The sequence below is a fragment of the Lipotes vexillifer genome, unplaced genomic scaffold, assembly GCF_000442215.2.
Source record: "Lipotes vexillifer unplaced genomic scaffold, Lipotes_vexillifer_v1.1 scaffold771, whole genome shotgun sequence".
NCBI lineage: Eukaryota > Metazoa > Chordata > Mammalia > Artiodactyla > Lipotidae > Lipotes > Lipotes vexillifer.
This window is the reverse complement of record NW_006774099.1, coordinates 114180-128723: the sequence shown is the minus strand read 5'-3', so window position 1 is coordinate 128723 and position 14544 is coordinate 114180. Positions and strand designations below refer to the sequence as shown.

Below are 14544 nucleotides of genomic sequence, written 5' to 3'. Positions count from 1 at the left end.
TTCTCTGGAATCCTTGAAAGACTTAATAGAAATACATGAGACAAAGTTAATTTTGGAACAAAATTATACTTACTTTTGTCTTTCATGGGAGTGATACTCAGTTCTTTGCATACCTTTTAAAAATTGCAACCACTGGAGAAGAGAATGATAGTATTTCATCAAGGAATATTAGATTCTTTACATAATCAAGCGCACATTCTGTGGAATTAGATTTAGTGGAGTAGAATTACATAAACAGGCCATCAGTGATCACAGGCATATCATGAGTTTGTATTTATTTCCTGGAACATGAGAACTAATCTGAAGTACAGACAGACGTTGCTGAGTAGAATATAAAAGTTAATGTAAAGTCTTTAAAGAGTAGTCTTTTTAAATAGATGCATTGATTTGTCTGTATATCTTTGAAAAATTGATTATGATTAAATGTGTGGGTAGTTAATTGCGATTCAGGGTAATGCCAAGATGTGTGGATTCTGAGGTTTTTGGCTTCTTGAGCTTTCTCCGAGGACTTATTAAAAATATTTTGAGGTTTCTAATGAATGGTATACTAGTTTCTACTGTTTTATATTAAAATTTCTCTAGTATGTAAGGGCTTTAGTATTCTGGATGATGGGAGTGGCTTTTTTCATGGAATATGGTTGTTTTACTTAATTGAAACATTTTTCCAGTTATTACAAGTGTGAAAAAACACTCAAAACTCTGGTTGTTTTATTTCATTTTTGTTGGATTATGTTAATACATTCTTTCACCTGGTCTAGACTGAGTCATTTTATCTTACTGACTCATTTGGGAAGTGTGCAGATGATAGAAGTGGGAGGGGGTAGGAGATAGGCTCTTATTTTCTTTCCAGAATGATTCATCATAATAACTATACCGTTTGGTTATTGTATGGTGATATAAAAAATTTATTAAATCCACTCAGTTTCTTGTAAGTGTATTCAGTGTCTCTGATGCCAGGCAGCAAAGAGCATTCCCAGTGGCTTATGCTTATGTGATTGATGGATGCTCCTACAGTATGAACAGTACAGCTGGTTGTATTGTAACCAAAATCAGGTAGGCATCAACACTATTTAGTGACTATAACTACTGCTTTGATAGAATAGAGTGGATAATTCACTGATAATGAGTCATTACCTTTTAAAGTATGTGATTACCTAGTTCAGTATTTTGGAGGTATGCCTTTAAGCTAAACAATCTTATATGACTATTTAAGGTTGAATAGGTAGTAAAATATTTTCAAGTGTTTAGTTTTTTTCCCCCAGGCTATCAATACAGAGTTTTGAGACCTTCCCAAATGGTTATATTTTTATATTTTACTGTACTGTTTTTTGTTGAGAAACCAGGTAGTTACCATTTAAGCCAGGGATCAAAAAGGGGAGGTCCTCCATTAGAAACCTGTAAAGTGTTTGTTTGGCCAGCACAGTACTTTTTACATATTTGAACTTGAATACCTTAATACTCTCTGCCAGTCACTCCCTATTGTCTTATAATACCAGACTGAGCTCAGAGCTCTGACCTAGACTGCAAGTGGTCATTTACATGCAGTTTTAAAGTGCAGGAAAATTAAACTGGAGATAATTTAAATTTTATTCAGAAAGTAAATTACTTTATCGTTAGCAATAAATCCTGTAATATTAGAGGAAAAATATTTTTTAAAGATAAAGGTTAAAAGAAAGTTGCCCTGTTCATTGCTTTGGTTACTCAGTGTTTTTATTCCTAGTCTTTTACCTTTCCCCAATTTGTACATTCAGGATTTCTTAGCCGTTTTCCCCACTTTTTAAAAAGAAACCGGGTCACAGTGGGCTTTCATAATTTTTTGTAGTTTTTGTTTGGCCATGCCACGTGGCTTGTGGGATCTTACTTCCTGAAGCCGGGCCCTTTGCAGTGAAAGTGTGGAGTCCTAACCACTGGACCGCCAGGGAATTCCCAATTTTTTGTAGTTCTGTTGACCCAAAATTTGCTGAAATTCATCTTTTGCTCAATTTTCAGTTAATCTAATTTAAAAATCTAGTCACTTGGTGTTTTGAACATTCGTGTAGCTGTTAATATGTACGGATTTGAATTTTATTGGTGGCCCAACTTCCTTTAAAATGTGCCATCAAATTCTGTTTCCTGGGCTTCCCTGGTGGCACAGTGGTTGACGGTCCGCCTGCAGGTGCAGGGGACACGGGTTTGTGCCCCGGTCTGGGAGGATCCCACATGCCGCAGAGCGGCTGGGCCTGTGCGCCATGGCCGCTGAGCCTGTGAGTTGGGAGAGGCCACAACAGTGAGAGGCCCGCGTACTGCAAAAAAAAAAAAATTGTTTCCTCTTTACCCACTGAGGTCAAACCCCTCTGGCTTCTAATGTACCATAGTCTGGGGTTTACAAATTAATATCTTAGTTTAAGTATAGTATAACATGAACCTTCTTTTTTAAAGCCAAATAACTGCACAGAATAAATTTTGAAAGACACGTTTAAATAGTTTGTTTACTGTGACAGAATTGAAATAAACTATTTTCCTGACTGAGGCAGTGTTCTTCAGGTCTTAGCTAAAAATGACTTTCCTTAAATTGTAATGCAGATCACAGGAGACTCGCACAAATTTGCCCCCTGACCAAAAGTTTTGGTAAAGTACATTTATAGCAACAGGTTTAAAGTAACATTCTTTGGCTTACGTTGCCCATTTCTACTACCTGGGAAGATGATTTAAGAAAAATATGGTAGAGGACAGATGTTAGAAATCGTTTTTGGTTGCAGAAACCATTGTAAATTTTTGTATGTTTATAGATGGTGGTATGCTAGGGAGTAAGTACGGTGGGAGTGTTTTAAGGATAAGTAAGGAAACAATTTGTGCTAAATTATCCATTTAGTAATATCAGTGGGTTTTGAATTATCTAAGTTCATTATACCATTCTCTCTTTTTAAAGGAGTCTAATTCAGTAATTTGGGTTTCTTATTTTTGAAGTTAGGAATTTTAATTTTTTTTTTTTTTACTGTGATAAGTAGAACTCTGCTTTAAATAAAAATGACAGCACACACATAAAATGTATAATTTTGGGTCAGACAGCTTCATCGTGGTATTTTAGCTTGTAAAATAAAGTTTTTTGGTTTTCTTTTTTTGCCTTTTATATATGTTTTTCCTAGTTGTAAAGGTAAAGCATATTCATTTCAGAAAGCTGGGATTATCCAGAAAGGAATCAGAATGAAAAGAAAAATCAGCCTTAATTGTATAACCCAGAGAATATCCACAGTAAAATACAGATTCTTTTGTCTGATAATTGGGATTTTTTTTTTTATCAAACAGTTTGATAGGGAATTTTGTTTTATAATCTGTTTCTGTTTGGTTTTTTTTGACCTCACCACGTGGCTTGTGTGAGTTCCCCGACCAGGGATTGAACCTGTGCCCTCAGCAGTGAAAGTGTGGGGTCCTAACCACTGGACTGCCAGGGAATTCCCTTGTATTTTATTAATTGAATTTTACATCTTTGGCTGCACTGCTTTCTTTAAGGGCCACTGAAAGCCTGTCCCACTCTCAGCTGCCTTTTTTAGGTGACAGGCTAAATCCTTTCATATAATTTTAAGTAGCATAAGATTATTTAACAGATATATCACTGTATTTGAAAAGAATAGTTAAGATGCTTGTGAATGTGGTCTTGGATGACACAAATACTGTTTGGTATGACTGGCTTGTTTCATAAGAAAGTGTTGGTCTAGCTCTGCATTGTATAACACTGAGGCTATTATCCACATGTGGCTAAACAATTTAAATTAATTAAAATAAAAGATTCACTTACTCCGGTGCACTAGTCAAATTTTGGGTGCTCCATAGCCACATATGGCTAGTGCTAACATATCAGTCATAATATAAAATATTTCCTCATCATCACAGAAAGTTTTGTTGGCCAATGCTGATTTAGATGCTGTTACATGAGAAAATGGTTTCAAGAACTGAGATGAAAACTTTTAGGAAGGGAAACAACAGATCCTTTCAAAAATTTAAATGATCCATCTTAGGAATTGAGGAATAGACCTAGGATATTTCAAAAAACAAAACCAGAAACAATAGGAAGAATATGGCTACCTCAAATTTGAGTGCCTGATGACAGGTGCTACGTTAAGTCAACTTACATGTATGATACCAATCTTGAGTGAGGTTACTGATGAGGAAACTGAGGGCCAGAGAGATCAGTTAACTTGCTTAGCATCATACAGCCAAAAAAAATGGCTCAGGTCTATGTGCTTCTAAAGAACTATACCACACTAGATGAAAGCTTCAAAGATAGAATTTGCCTTAATCTTATAAGAGTATAGCTTTCCAATGATATAAATAGGATGACTTTTGAAGTAGGTAACTATCATTAGGACAGCTCAAGCTGAGCCTGAATAATCATCTGTGAAGAATACTGGGAATTGATCCCTCTGTAAGGAATGTTTTTAAATATGTTCTAAGATTCTATGAAAGAATAATACCTATGGAAACAGTGAATTGAGAAAATGAAGTGTAACGTTTCTGTAGTGTGTTTGATACTCCCCACCCTGGCCCCTGCCATTTTCATTCCTGTTTGGATTCTTTGAGGTTTTCAGTGAAAACTGCTGTGTGGTTTTCCCTGTTACAGACCAAACTGCCTAACGTAAAGGAGTAGGGCAAGCAATGTGGGAGAGACGGTATTGGGAACACTAGAGAAGTAGGCTCTTGGCTAAGTGGGTAGTGTTGAATAATTTATTCAGCCTTTTGTTGTAGATCCCAGAATTGTACCTCATGTGATAAATTACAAGTCTTATTTATTCATACTTAGATGTAGATTATTTTTACAGTTTTATTTTTGTGTACAGATTTGCTTAACCATCACTGAATTTCTAGGTCAGGTTCAGGTAACTGAAGAGCCTTTATAAGTAGTTTATATTGTCTAGACCCAAGGTATGCTGCAAACCCAGTCTGGAGCAAAATGGGAAATAACATCTTTCTAAAGACAGGCTTAGAAATCCTAATCCAGTAATTTAAGATGTTTCCTTTCTCGGGTAGCAGGGCTGAGTTATACCTGTAAGAAAACATTGAGACAGTTCACTAGAAAAGACAGTTGTATCAAGTGGCAAATCTGTGTACAATACATATTAATTCCAGAAGTCTTAAAACTAGCTTAGGTAAAGACTGAGGTAATGCTATTCTCTTCAATGTCTATTAGTCATAAAAACTGTCCTTTTGTTTTCTTTTGTCCTTTTCTCCGTTTCACCTCTGGAAGCTCATATAGTATAGATTGCTTGGTACAAGAGTTCATCAGAGAATAACTGAATTATTTTGGCTTATAGCGAGACATTTTCTGATGGAATTTTCTTTTAGAGGAAGTACTCAGACCCTAAGAACATTATGCATATAATGTAGCTTTCACGCTAGTCACAGTACTTTTTGCAGCTTTGTAGCTAGTATTCAATATGTAAAGCTAAGAACCTGAACTACCCACCCAAGAGGTAGTGTGATAAATTTCTAGAAGTGTTTTCAAATTCTTCAGAAGTATTCTTTGATTACCCAGAAAAAACAAGTCTTGTTAACTCTTTCAAGTCAAACAGGTAACACTGCCTTAAAAATAGAAAATGTAATTGCTGTTTTAAAGTTTGCATTTTCTAGGCAATCATTTATATATATTACTAAAGTTTTTCGATAATTATGGAAAGCAATCCTACCTGGCTGCTAGGCCACCATTCACAGGGATAGCCAAGAAAACAGGGTACACGCCACCAAAAACAAGACCAATCAGTCCACCTCGTGTTATGGTACAGGTTTCACAATGTAAATCACCTAGGAAATAAATTAGTTCTGCAAATGGATAGTCAAGCAAACATTTAAAGAATGCAAGGTCCCCTTTTATGTATCACAGATACTCAATTTTCAGGCAGTAATACAGCAAATGCATTTCTACAAGGCATGTTAAAAGGTATAATTACACATATGGATAATCTAAAACAGCCAGGAATAACTGATAAAACCATCTTAGGAAAAATTCCCTAATTTGTTTTGAACTTGAATATAATACTCATTTTGCACTGCTTCTAGCTTTTTGCGCATGTATTAGCAAACCTGAGCTAATATTTTTGTCTTTAAGAAACTTTTTAAACCCATGGGAAATTTAACAGTTTGATTTATCTTACATTTTTACATTATGCAGTGTGATTTCATTTTTATAAAATTGTTTATTCATTTCCAGATTAGTACAAGGTATTAAAAATAGCTACACTAACCTGTGTTTTCACTCATTCTGTTCAGTTTATTGTGCAATAGGTTTCCGTGCACATAAAAATTCTTTCCACACTGATCTTGGGGATTCAAGCAAATACTCATCTAATTTAAATCTGAAGTAGCACTTAAGAGAATTTAAATGGACTGCCTCCCTACTACCACCTGTGGTAATAATTTTTTAAAATTATTAATCAGAAATTCTTTCATGATTTACCTATACTTGGAGTACTCAGTAAATATGGTGAACTGTCCAAAGGAAATCAAGTCTCCATGTATTTGATAACTATTGCACATATACACATTTAGTGCTTTTAGAGATTTAGTGATTTTTATGGGAACAAGATAAAGAGTCTTGTTCCCATAAAAATTTTTTTCCCCTTAAGGAAATTCTATAATTTTTTAAAAATTAAGGCAGTCAGCATTTAAAAAATAATAAAGTTTCCAAATATTTCTTACCAAACACTGTGGGAGAGAGAAGTTAGATAAAGGAAAGTATTTAGAATTACTGTGCATATATTTTACTTGTTTGGTAGACCATGCTAATCTGAATTGCTGTTTTACATAGAGAGGCTAGCAAGGTTCAGTCTTATCCAAGCAGTGACTGTATTACAGCATATAGCCAATTGCTAAAATTATTTAAGGATTAATGTAAGGTGCAAATAATGTACATATACCAAAGCAGACTTGCTGGTGACAGTGAAATAGAATTTACCTGTATTCAAAGGTAAGCTTACAAAACCTTTGTAAGATATGTGTGCCATCAAAAATGGGATCACTGCCATTGGTAAGCCAGCAGCTACAGGAGCCTGTGTCACATGTAGGATGCGTCGAAAGAGGCTATTTGCTATTAGGCCGCAGAGGGCAGCATTAAGTCCAATATATGTTGATCCATTTTCAAGCAGATTCCTGAGTCGGTGAGAAAAAACAGTAACTGTTTTTGGCTGTATTGCGTGTGTTAGCTCTCCAACAATTCTGGCATATGTTACAGAACTTATCAGGACTTTAGGATTAACAGGATCCAACATTTATATCTTATAGCTCCATAAAACAAAAACCTTTTAAAATCATTGTTTTACATATAGATTTTTATTCTAAAAGGCTTTGAATCTGGTCAACACTTTAAGGATACAGTGATACATTTAGTTTTGCTAAATGTACTGTGGGATTTTGCAAAGAATATTGGTATGGAAATTCCACCATCCCCCCCACCAAGTAAATAGCAGGGAAGAGCTTCTGAAGAGTCTGACTTGGATGCCTCTCTAGGCTCCCACAATACCCAATACTTACTTCTGTAGCAAAACACATTATAAGGTGGTACTAGCTTATCACAGATTTACCTGTCAGGCTTCCCAACTAGTCTGTAAACAACCTGAAGACAGTGGGTACAAAGATATAAATATCTTGGTTTCAACAGCACCTGGCACACAGAAGGCATTCAATAAGGTGAAATTGATGTTTCCTTTTACTCTTCCTTGAAGCATTAGAGTCAGGATTAGGGGGTGGAGCAGTACTAACATTTAAGGGATCCTCTATGCTAGGTACTTTTTATAAGAGCTCATTGAAATAAGAATAAATTGATGTTTTGGGATAGTAAGTGGTTGAACTGGTTTTTAAGGAAGGCATGTATGAGACTTAAAATGCATGTTCTATACATTCTTTAGTTTTGGGGAAAAAAACTAAAACTGCTGAATATTGAAAGTATCCAAAGCCTTCAGCCTATCACTTAACTTCTTTACCATCTGCTTTGCTTCCTTTAACACAGGCATCGACCTCTTAATATTCTCATTACTCTTAATTAGCCAAACTAGCCACACACAATATCCCCTCTAACTTCTATGGTTAACACTCAGGACAGGTTTTCTTGGAATTCCTAATTGAGCTTTCTACATTGTGTAAGGTACTACTTTTCTTACCTGTCACTTTGCAATCACAATGGTACTTGTCATTCAATCATTGAGCACTTATTGCATGCCGCAGACTTGGTGATGAAGGCACAAAAAATTATCTTCAGTGTTTTCATAGTTTATTATTGGAGAATGAAAGATATGTAAACTTGATATATTGGATTGGCCAAAAAGTTCGGATTTTTCCATGAAAAACCCGAACAAACATTTTGATTAACCCAGTATAACAGAAGTGTATTAAAATGGTAATGTTAGTACAAGGGAGGCAGTTTAGAAACTTAGGGTACATAAGACAATATTTAAATTGTGATGAGGGCCTAGAGAGCTACCAAACAACAAAACACATGAATGTGAAAAGACCTGTGTATTCTTGTGGGAGCTGAGGGAATGGGAAACTCGAGCACTTCCTCTAAAATATTTTTATTTTATCTTCATAACAATACTGTGAAATATGTATTATCTTCATTTTTAGTCATAGGAACAAATGCCCATATATATTATATACTCTATACATTGTAATATTATTATTAATTATATAATTACATACATTGTAATATGTTGATATATTAATGTTAAATATTATTAAAAATTACATAAATAAGTACCTAAATATAACAAGGAGTGTAACTGGAATCTGAATAGCAACGTTTGCTGTCTCCCAACCAGATTTTAATTTCCTGTGGCTTAAAGTCACATTGTTTAGTTAATAATTCAATACAAAATTGTTATTATCTAGCAGCCCCATTGCCAGTCAGTGTTCTCAAAAAGTGCCTATACAATTAGAAACGTGAACTCAAGATTTTTTGGCAAGATAGTACCCATAAAATAACTAGATACATGAACTAACACATGAAATATAAGACCAGAAATAACAAGTGGCAATGAAATAGATGGCACATGAAATTATTTTGTAGATTAGAAAGTGAAGTGTTTGATACTAAAGTTTCATACACTTAAGAACTTTTCAAATAACTATTAAACATATCTAAATTGGTAATGCAAGAAATGAGGATTCAAACTTAGGAGAACTAGGATAGATAAAATAGAAGCAGAGGAAAAATAGCGAACAAAGATGAGATGCCGTCATCTGCCCTGTTTAGGTGCCACTGTTCAAAAGCCGTTTATTCCAAATTAAAGCTTACTTTGCAGTTCCAGATTACTTCCCCATTGATTATTCTAATTTGGTGAAAGTCCCAGTAACAGCCTGCTTGCTTCTCTTCAAGGCTGTCACATCTCTATTCTTCCTGGTTTTCCCTACCTTACTGGCCTGGAAACATGGGCACATGTCTTTTATTTGCTTAAAAAGTTTCTGTTTACCTCTGGAAAACAATAACAAAAACGATGTACAGTGTGTGTTTGTGGTGGGGGGAGAGGGAGGTTGGATATACATCTTATTACTGCCCTTGGTTTATGGGTTCTCCCTTGTTGAGCTGGTGTCAGCAAGATTGGAATTTGTGCAAGACAGTAAGATTATACTTCCAAGATGTATTTCAAATCCATCCTTTTTTCACTTCAGCTGCCACCACCACTCATCAGGATTACTATGCCAGTTTTCCTACTGGTCGTCTTCCTTTTCTCGCCTACCTTAAATCCACTTTCCAAAAAGCAACTGTAATGTTCTTTGGAAATGTTAGCTGGATCATTCCCTGCTTAAAACTCCTCCTGTTCCTTCAACCTTATGCCCACTTCCCTTGTACTTTAGTAACACTGGTTCCTCAAATATGACAAACTCGTTGCTGTCTGTGGCCTAGGCATATGCCATTCCTTCCTCCTCCCCAGGCTGACTCTTCTTCATCGTTTTTGGTCTCAGATTTTCAGTTTAAATGGAATGTTAGAGAGGCTGCCTGAAGAACATTTTGTGGGAGAGTACTGGAGTTCATTCAGCATTGTCTTCAAAGATCAGTATGTTTCCTATATAAATTTAATAATATCTTAAAGATCTTTTAGCCATGATCCCATTTCTCTGACATTCCTTGTCTAGTTATGTGTGTTACATGGCACTCTCTTAGACTGGTAAGTGTAGTGATAGAAATGAATTGAGAAAGAAGACAGTTTAAAGGTTTGTTATTTAAATTAGTCCATAAATATATACATCTGCCTATACTCTAAGCCAGATGGAAAAACTGGGAGAAATGAATTTTAGCCTTGACTTAAAGGAAAATGGCTAATCTCTCTGAGACTTGGTTTTCTCATCAACGTAAGAAAAGAAACTCAATTTCCTTCTGACATTCTATGTTTGTTTATATTCAAACCAAATAAATTTGAGATGAATCAATGACGAAAGTCCACCTGATAAAAGAATTTTTTAATTAAGAAGGGATCTTACCTTTCTGCTTCTGGAAGTTGGTTAATTTTTCTGGTTATGATTTCAATTAAGTTGTTCTTGACAGTACCATCTGGTTTATGATTTTCCATCTTGAGCCTTAAATTAAAATGTCATTTTTCAATAATGTGTATCTATAGAAAAACAGCAAAAGAGCTTATAAAAAGCCTTTGGAAGACCATAAATATTTAATTTTAAAAGAAGCAGCCATAGCTTTATTTCATAATCTGAAAAATTAATGCATTAGACACCCCCCAAAAAACCCCCACAATTCTATGAAACAGAAACCAGAACATGGAAGACAACACATAAAGCTTATAGGAAATACAGAATATCTTTGTAACCCTTAAAAATATTGTAAATTTGCAAACAGCACTAACCATAAAACACATAAAGCTAATATTAAACTAATATTAACCAATTAAAATGAACTGTGTTCATTTACAGATACCATAAAGATAAGCCAGTTGGGGAGAAAATGTTTGCAATGTAACTGACAAAGGAGTAGTTGGTACCCGGAATATGTCAAGTATTGAATAGTACAAATCAATAAGAAAAAGGCAACCAACCCAATAGAAAAACTGACAAAAGGTTTGAACAGGCACTTCACAAAGAGAAAAGTCAAACAGACAATAAATATAAAAATATGCTTAACGACTATAATCAGGAAAATAGAAAATTAAATTTCAATTACTGGCAAGAATGTGGGGTAACTGAAACTCATGTGCTGCTGGTGGAAGCATAGGTACAACCACTTTGGAAAAGAATTTGGTACTTAATAAGTAGAAGACACACACTCAGCAATTTCACATCTAGGTACACCCTAGAGCAGAGGTCAGCAAACTTCTCTAAAAGGGCCAGATGGTAAACATCTTAGGCTTTGCGGGTCACATACTGGTGTTTTGTCGAATACTTAAAAAAAAAAAAAATTAAAAATATAAAAAAACATTTTGGCTGGCCGTAAAGAAACAAGCGATAGGCTTCGTCTGGCCCACAGGCAGGTAGTTTGTTGATCTCTGCGCTAGTTGAGGTGAACAAAAGATTAAGGGAATTTTAGCCTGCAGATTTAGCTCATTAAATAAGATTTCAGGGTAGCAGAGTTAAGAAAATCAAAAAGTTCAGAAAGGACAGACAACATGACTCTGAAATTTAATTTTCTTGGTTCACTATTCATTTGCTACAAGATTATAACACTAATTTAACAAATATTTACTGGGTAGCCATTAGATGGCTTGGAAAATATTCAGTACACTGAATTTCATATCCCTAAACTTAAAGTTAACATAAGTAGTACAATGCAGGCTTAGAAATTTACGTCTGGGTTTCCCGGACTCAAACATTTTGAGGGCCTTGGTTACAATAACGTTAAGATCTCTGCCTTACAGGAACTTTGAATAATTTTATGTTGGGGGGTTGGGGGTGTGGTGGAGAGAGAGATAAAAACAAGTAATCAAATTCAGTATATATAAAGTGTATAGTGTATATGTCTGAAATACTGTTACATCAGAAAGTCCAGCCTAATGCTATCACTAGTTTTCTGTTCTATGCTCTGCATATTGGTGAGGTTCCTGGTTCTGTGAACTAGCCATTTCTAAGGTGCCGCTATTAAAAGTCACCCTTAATTCGGTAAAAGTTCTGATCTGGCAGCCCGCAGTAGGCCATTGTATCCCGGTTATTAATAATAAATCCCTATCAAAGACAATTCCACGTTTAAATATTACAAACATTTCAAAAGGCTTTTGCATTAGCTATCTTCAAGATAGCTCCCGAGATAGACAAATGAGGAAAGTGGGGCCTCTGAAAATTAAATTAGGCCAAGGTCACCCTGTAAATTGGCAGTAAACCCGGGATTAAATTCAAGCACAGGCTTTTCTTTTTTGCCCCCTGTAGGCTTAATTTAAATATAAGAACTTTTTTTCTAGGGTGGAAAGTGTAGGGACGGTCGGTGCGGTAGAACCGATTCCCCTCCTCCCCTTGCGACTCAGTCCCGGGATCTCATTCCCACGCTGCGGTTGAAGATCATGTCACCACGCTGTGCTTCTCTTGATACTCGCCTTTTACTGCACCCCCTTACCCGGAATGCCGGTACCTTACGCTCTCCTCCCAGCAGTCACTGCCTCCATCAGCCACGCGAGTGCTCACTCCAACCCTCGCTCAAGTCGAACGGGCGCAGCCATTTTGGCTGACACGTGACACGGCCCGAGGCGGGCACTGGGTCGCTGCCGGGCCGCTGATTGGGCTTCTAGGACCGAGGTTGCGCTCTAGGGCCTTCTAGCAGTGGGAGGTGCTGTGCCGCGCAGCAATGAGGTTTAGAGACCGCGGAGGGTACTGGTTACAACCTATCCATGCCTCAGGATAGAGACTGCAGAAAATTGTGAAATTTCCGCAAGAAAATTGAGTGATCTTAAACCTGCCCCATTCGTTGAAAATCTACCTTAGGTATGTTACTTAAAACTTTCTGGCCAGTACATTATACTTCGTGTATTGACTTGGGATATATAAAAACTGCACAACACTTGGCATACGAGATAGGTACTCAGTTAAAAAGAAGTCTAAAAGTACCTGAGATTTCTTTGCTCCATCGATAGTATATTCTCCCTTGGACCTTGAGCTCCTTGTGCCGTGTTACGATTTGGTTGATTGTGTCACCATAATCTGAGCACATCAAGAGCAAGCAGGAGCTTGTTTTTTTCCGAGGATCTGTGGGCCCCTGTAGAGTGTTGCTTATAAAAGGATAATTAGGTGAATGAGACGAAAGAAAAATAAGAGCAAAGGAGTCTTGTGGCTCCATCAGTCAGGACAATTGAGAATCAAAGTCTTGGACCAAACCTCTGGAGACCTCTGTTTCAGGTCTCCCCTTTGCAGCCTCTTTCCTCACTTATAAAGCAGGAGGGGAAACAGTCTCACTAACTATTTTGTAAAGTTGTGAGGATCCTATAAAAGGTCTTACCAAGGTTGCTTGGAAAAATCATTGAGCTTTATCTATGGAGAAAGTGGTATTCAAAATAAAGGGGGGGGGGTTTCCCTGGTGGCGCAGTGGTTGGGAGTCCGCCTGCCGATGCAGGGGACACAGGTTTGTGCCCCGGTCCGGGAGGATCCCACATGCAGCAGAGCGGCTGGGCCCGTGAGCCATGGCCGCTGAGCCTGCGCGTCCGGAGCCTGTGCTCTGCAACGGGAGAGGCCACAACAGTGAGAGGCCTGCGTACCGCAAAAAAAGAAAAAAAAAGAAAAAAGATAAACGGGGAAAACTTCATAGAAGAGGTGATCAGGAGAAGACTCCGCTACCCCGACTCCTTCGCTGAAAGAGATTTATCTGATGTCAAAATCGTGGCTTGTCAACGAACCAGAAAATAAAAACAGGTCCTCATATTCTGAGGTGGGAAGTCAGCGTACATCCCAATCGGAAAGTTTCCGAGGTAAATGAGGAGAAAGTTTGGGAAAACCAGCTTTTTAGATTCTAACGTGTGTGTGTGTGTGTGTGTGTGTGTGTGTGTGTGTGTATGTGTGAGAATATCTTTTCCCCCCTAACACTCCATTTTATACTCTTATTCCAATTTAATTTTAAATGGTTTGAAGCTAATTTTGAAGTTAATAAATGTGCATACTGTACAGTGTCTGTAGCATGCCATTCTGGAGTAATTTTGTACGTTGAGATTTTATAAAAAATCAGTTCTTTTGAAATGTCAAGATGAAATGTCAAATTTCATCTCAAATTTATTGGCTTAAATTGCTCATAACTTGCCTTTATTATTCTTTAAAATCTGCAGAATCTGTAATGAGGCCACATCTCTCTTGTTATTGGTCATCTGTGTCTTCTCTTTTATATGTCTGATCAATCTGGCTAATGGTTTATAATTTTTTTTGATCTTCTCAACTAGTTTCATATTTAATTGATTTTTTTTTGTTTTGCTTTTGTCTGTGTTCAGTTTGACTGTATTCTGCTCTGATCTGTATTTTTTCCTTTCTTATTCCTACCTGAGATTTAAGTTGTTCCTCTTTGTAATTTCTTAAGGAGGAAGCTGAGGTCATTGGTGTAAGATCTTTTTCTCCTCCATATATGAGTTTAGCACTATGAATTTCCTGCCAAGTACTGCTTTAACTGTA

At 36.6% G+C, this 14544-nt stretch overlaps 1 protein-coding gene across 2 annotated transcripts; it reads right to left on the bottom strand.

Moving 5' to 3' along the window:
- Nucleotides 1-4794: 4794 nt before the first annotated feature.
- On the bottom strand, nt 4795-12555 carry TMEM126A (transmembrane protein 126A). Of its 2 annotated transcripts, none has more exons than XM_007448817.1 (5): nt 12515-12555; nt 10444-10539; nt 6926-7119; nt 5661-5775; nt 4795-5020 (listed from the first exon to the last, which is right to left on the bottom strand). In XM_007448817.1, the coding sequence occupies exons 2-5, from the start codon at nt 10530-10532 to the stop codon at nt 4828-4830; spliced, it is 591 nt and encodes a 196-aa protein (XP_007448879.1). In that variant the 5' UTR covers nt 10533-10539; nt 12515-12555; the 3' UTR covers nt 4795-4827. The 2 variants fall into 2 exon arrangements, with proteins under 2 accessions (XP_007448879.1, XP_007448880.1); XM_007448818.1 differs by having other exon boundaries at nt 12530-12552.
- Nucleotides 12556-14544: the final 1989 nt, after the last annotated feature.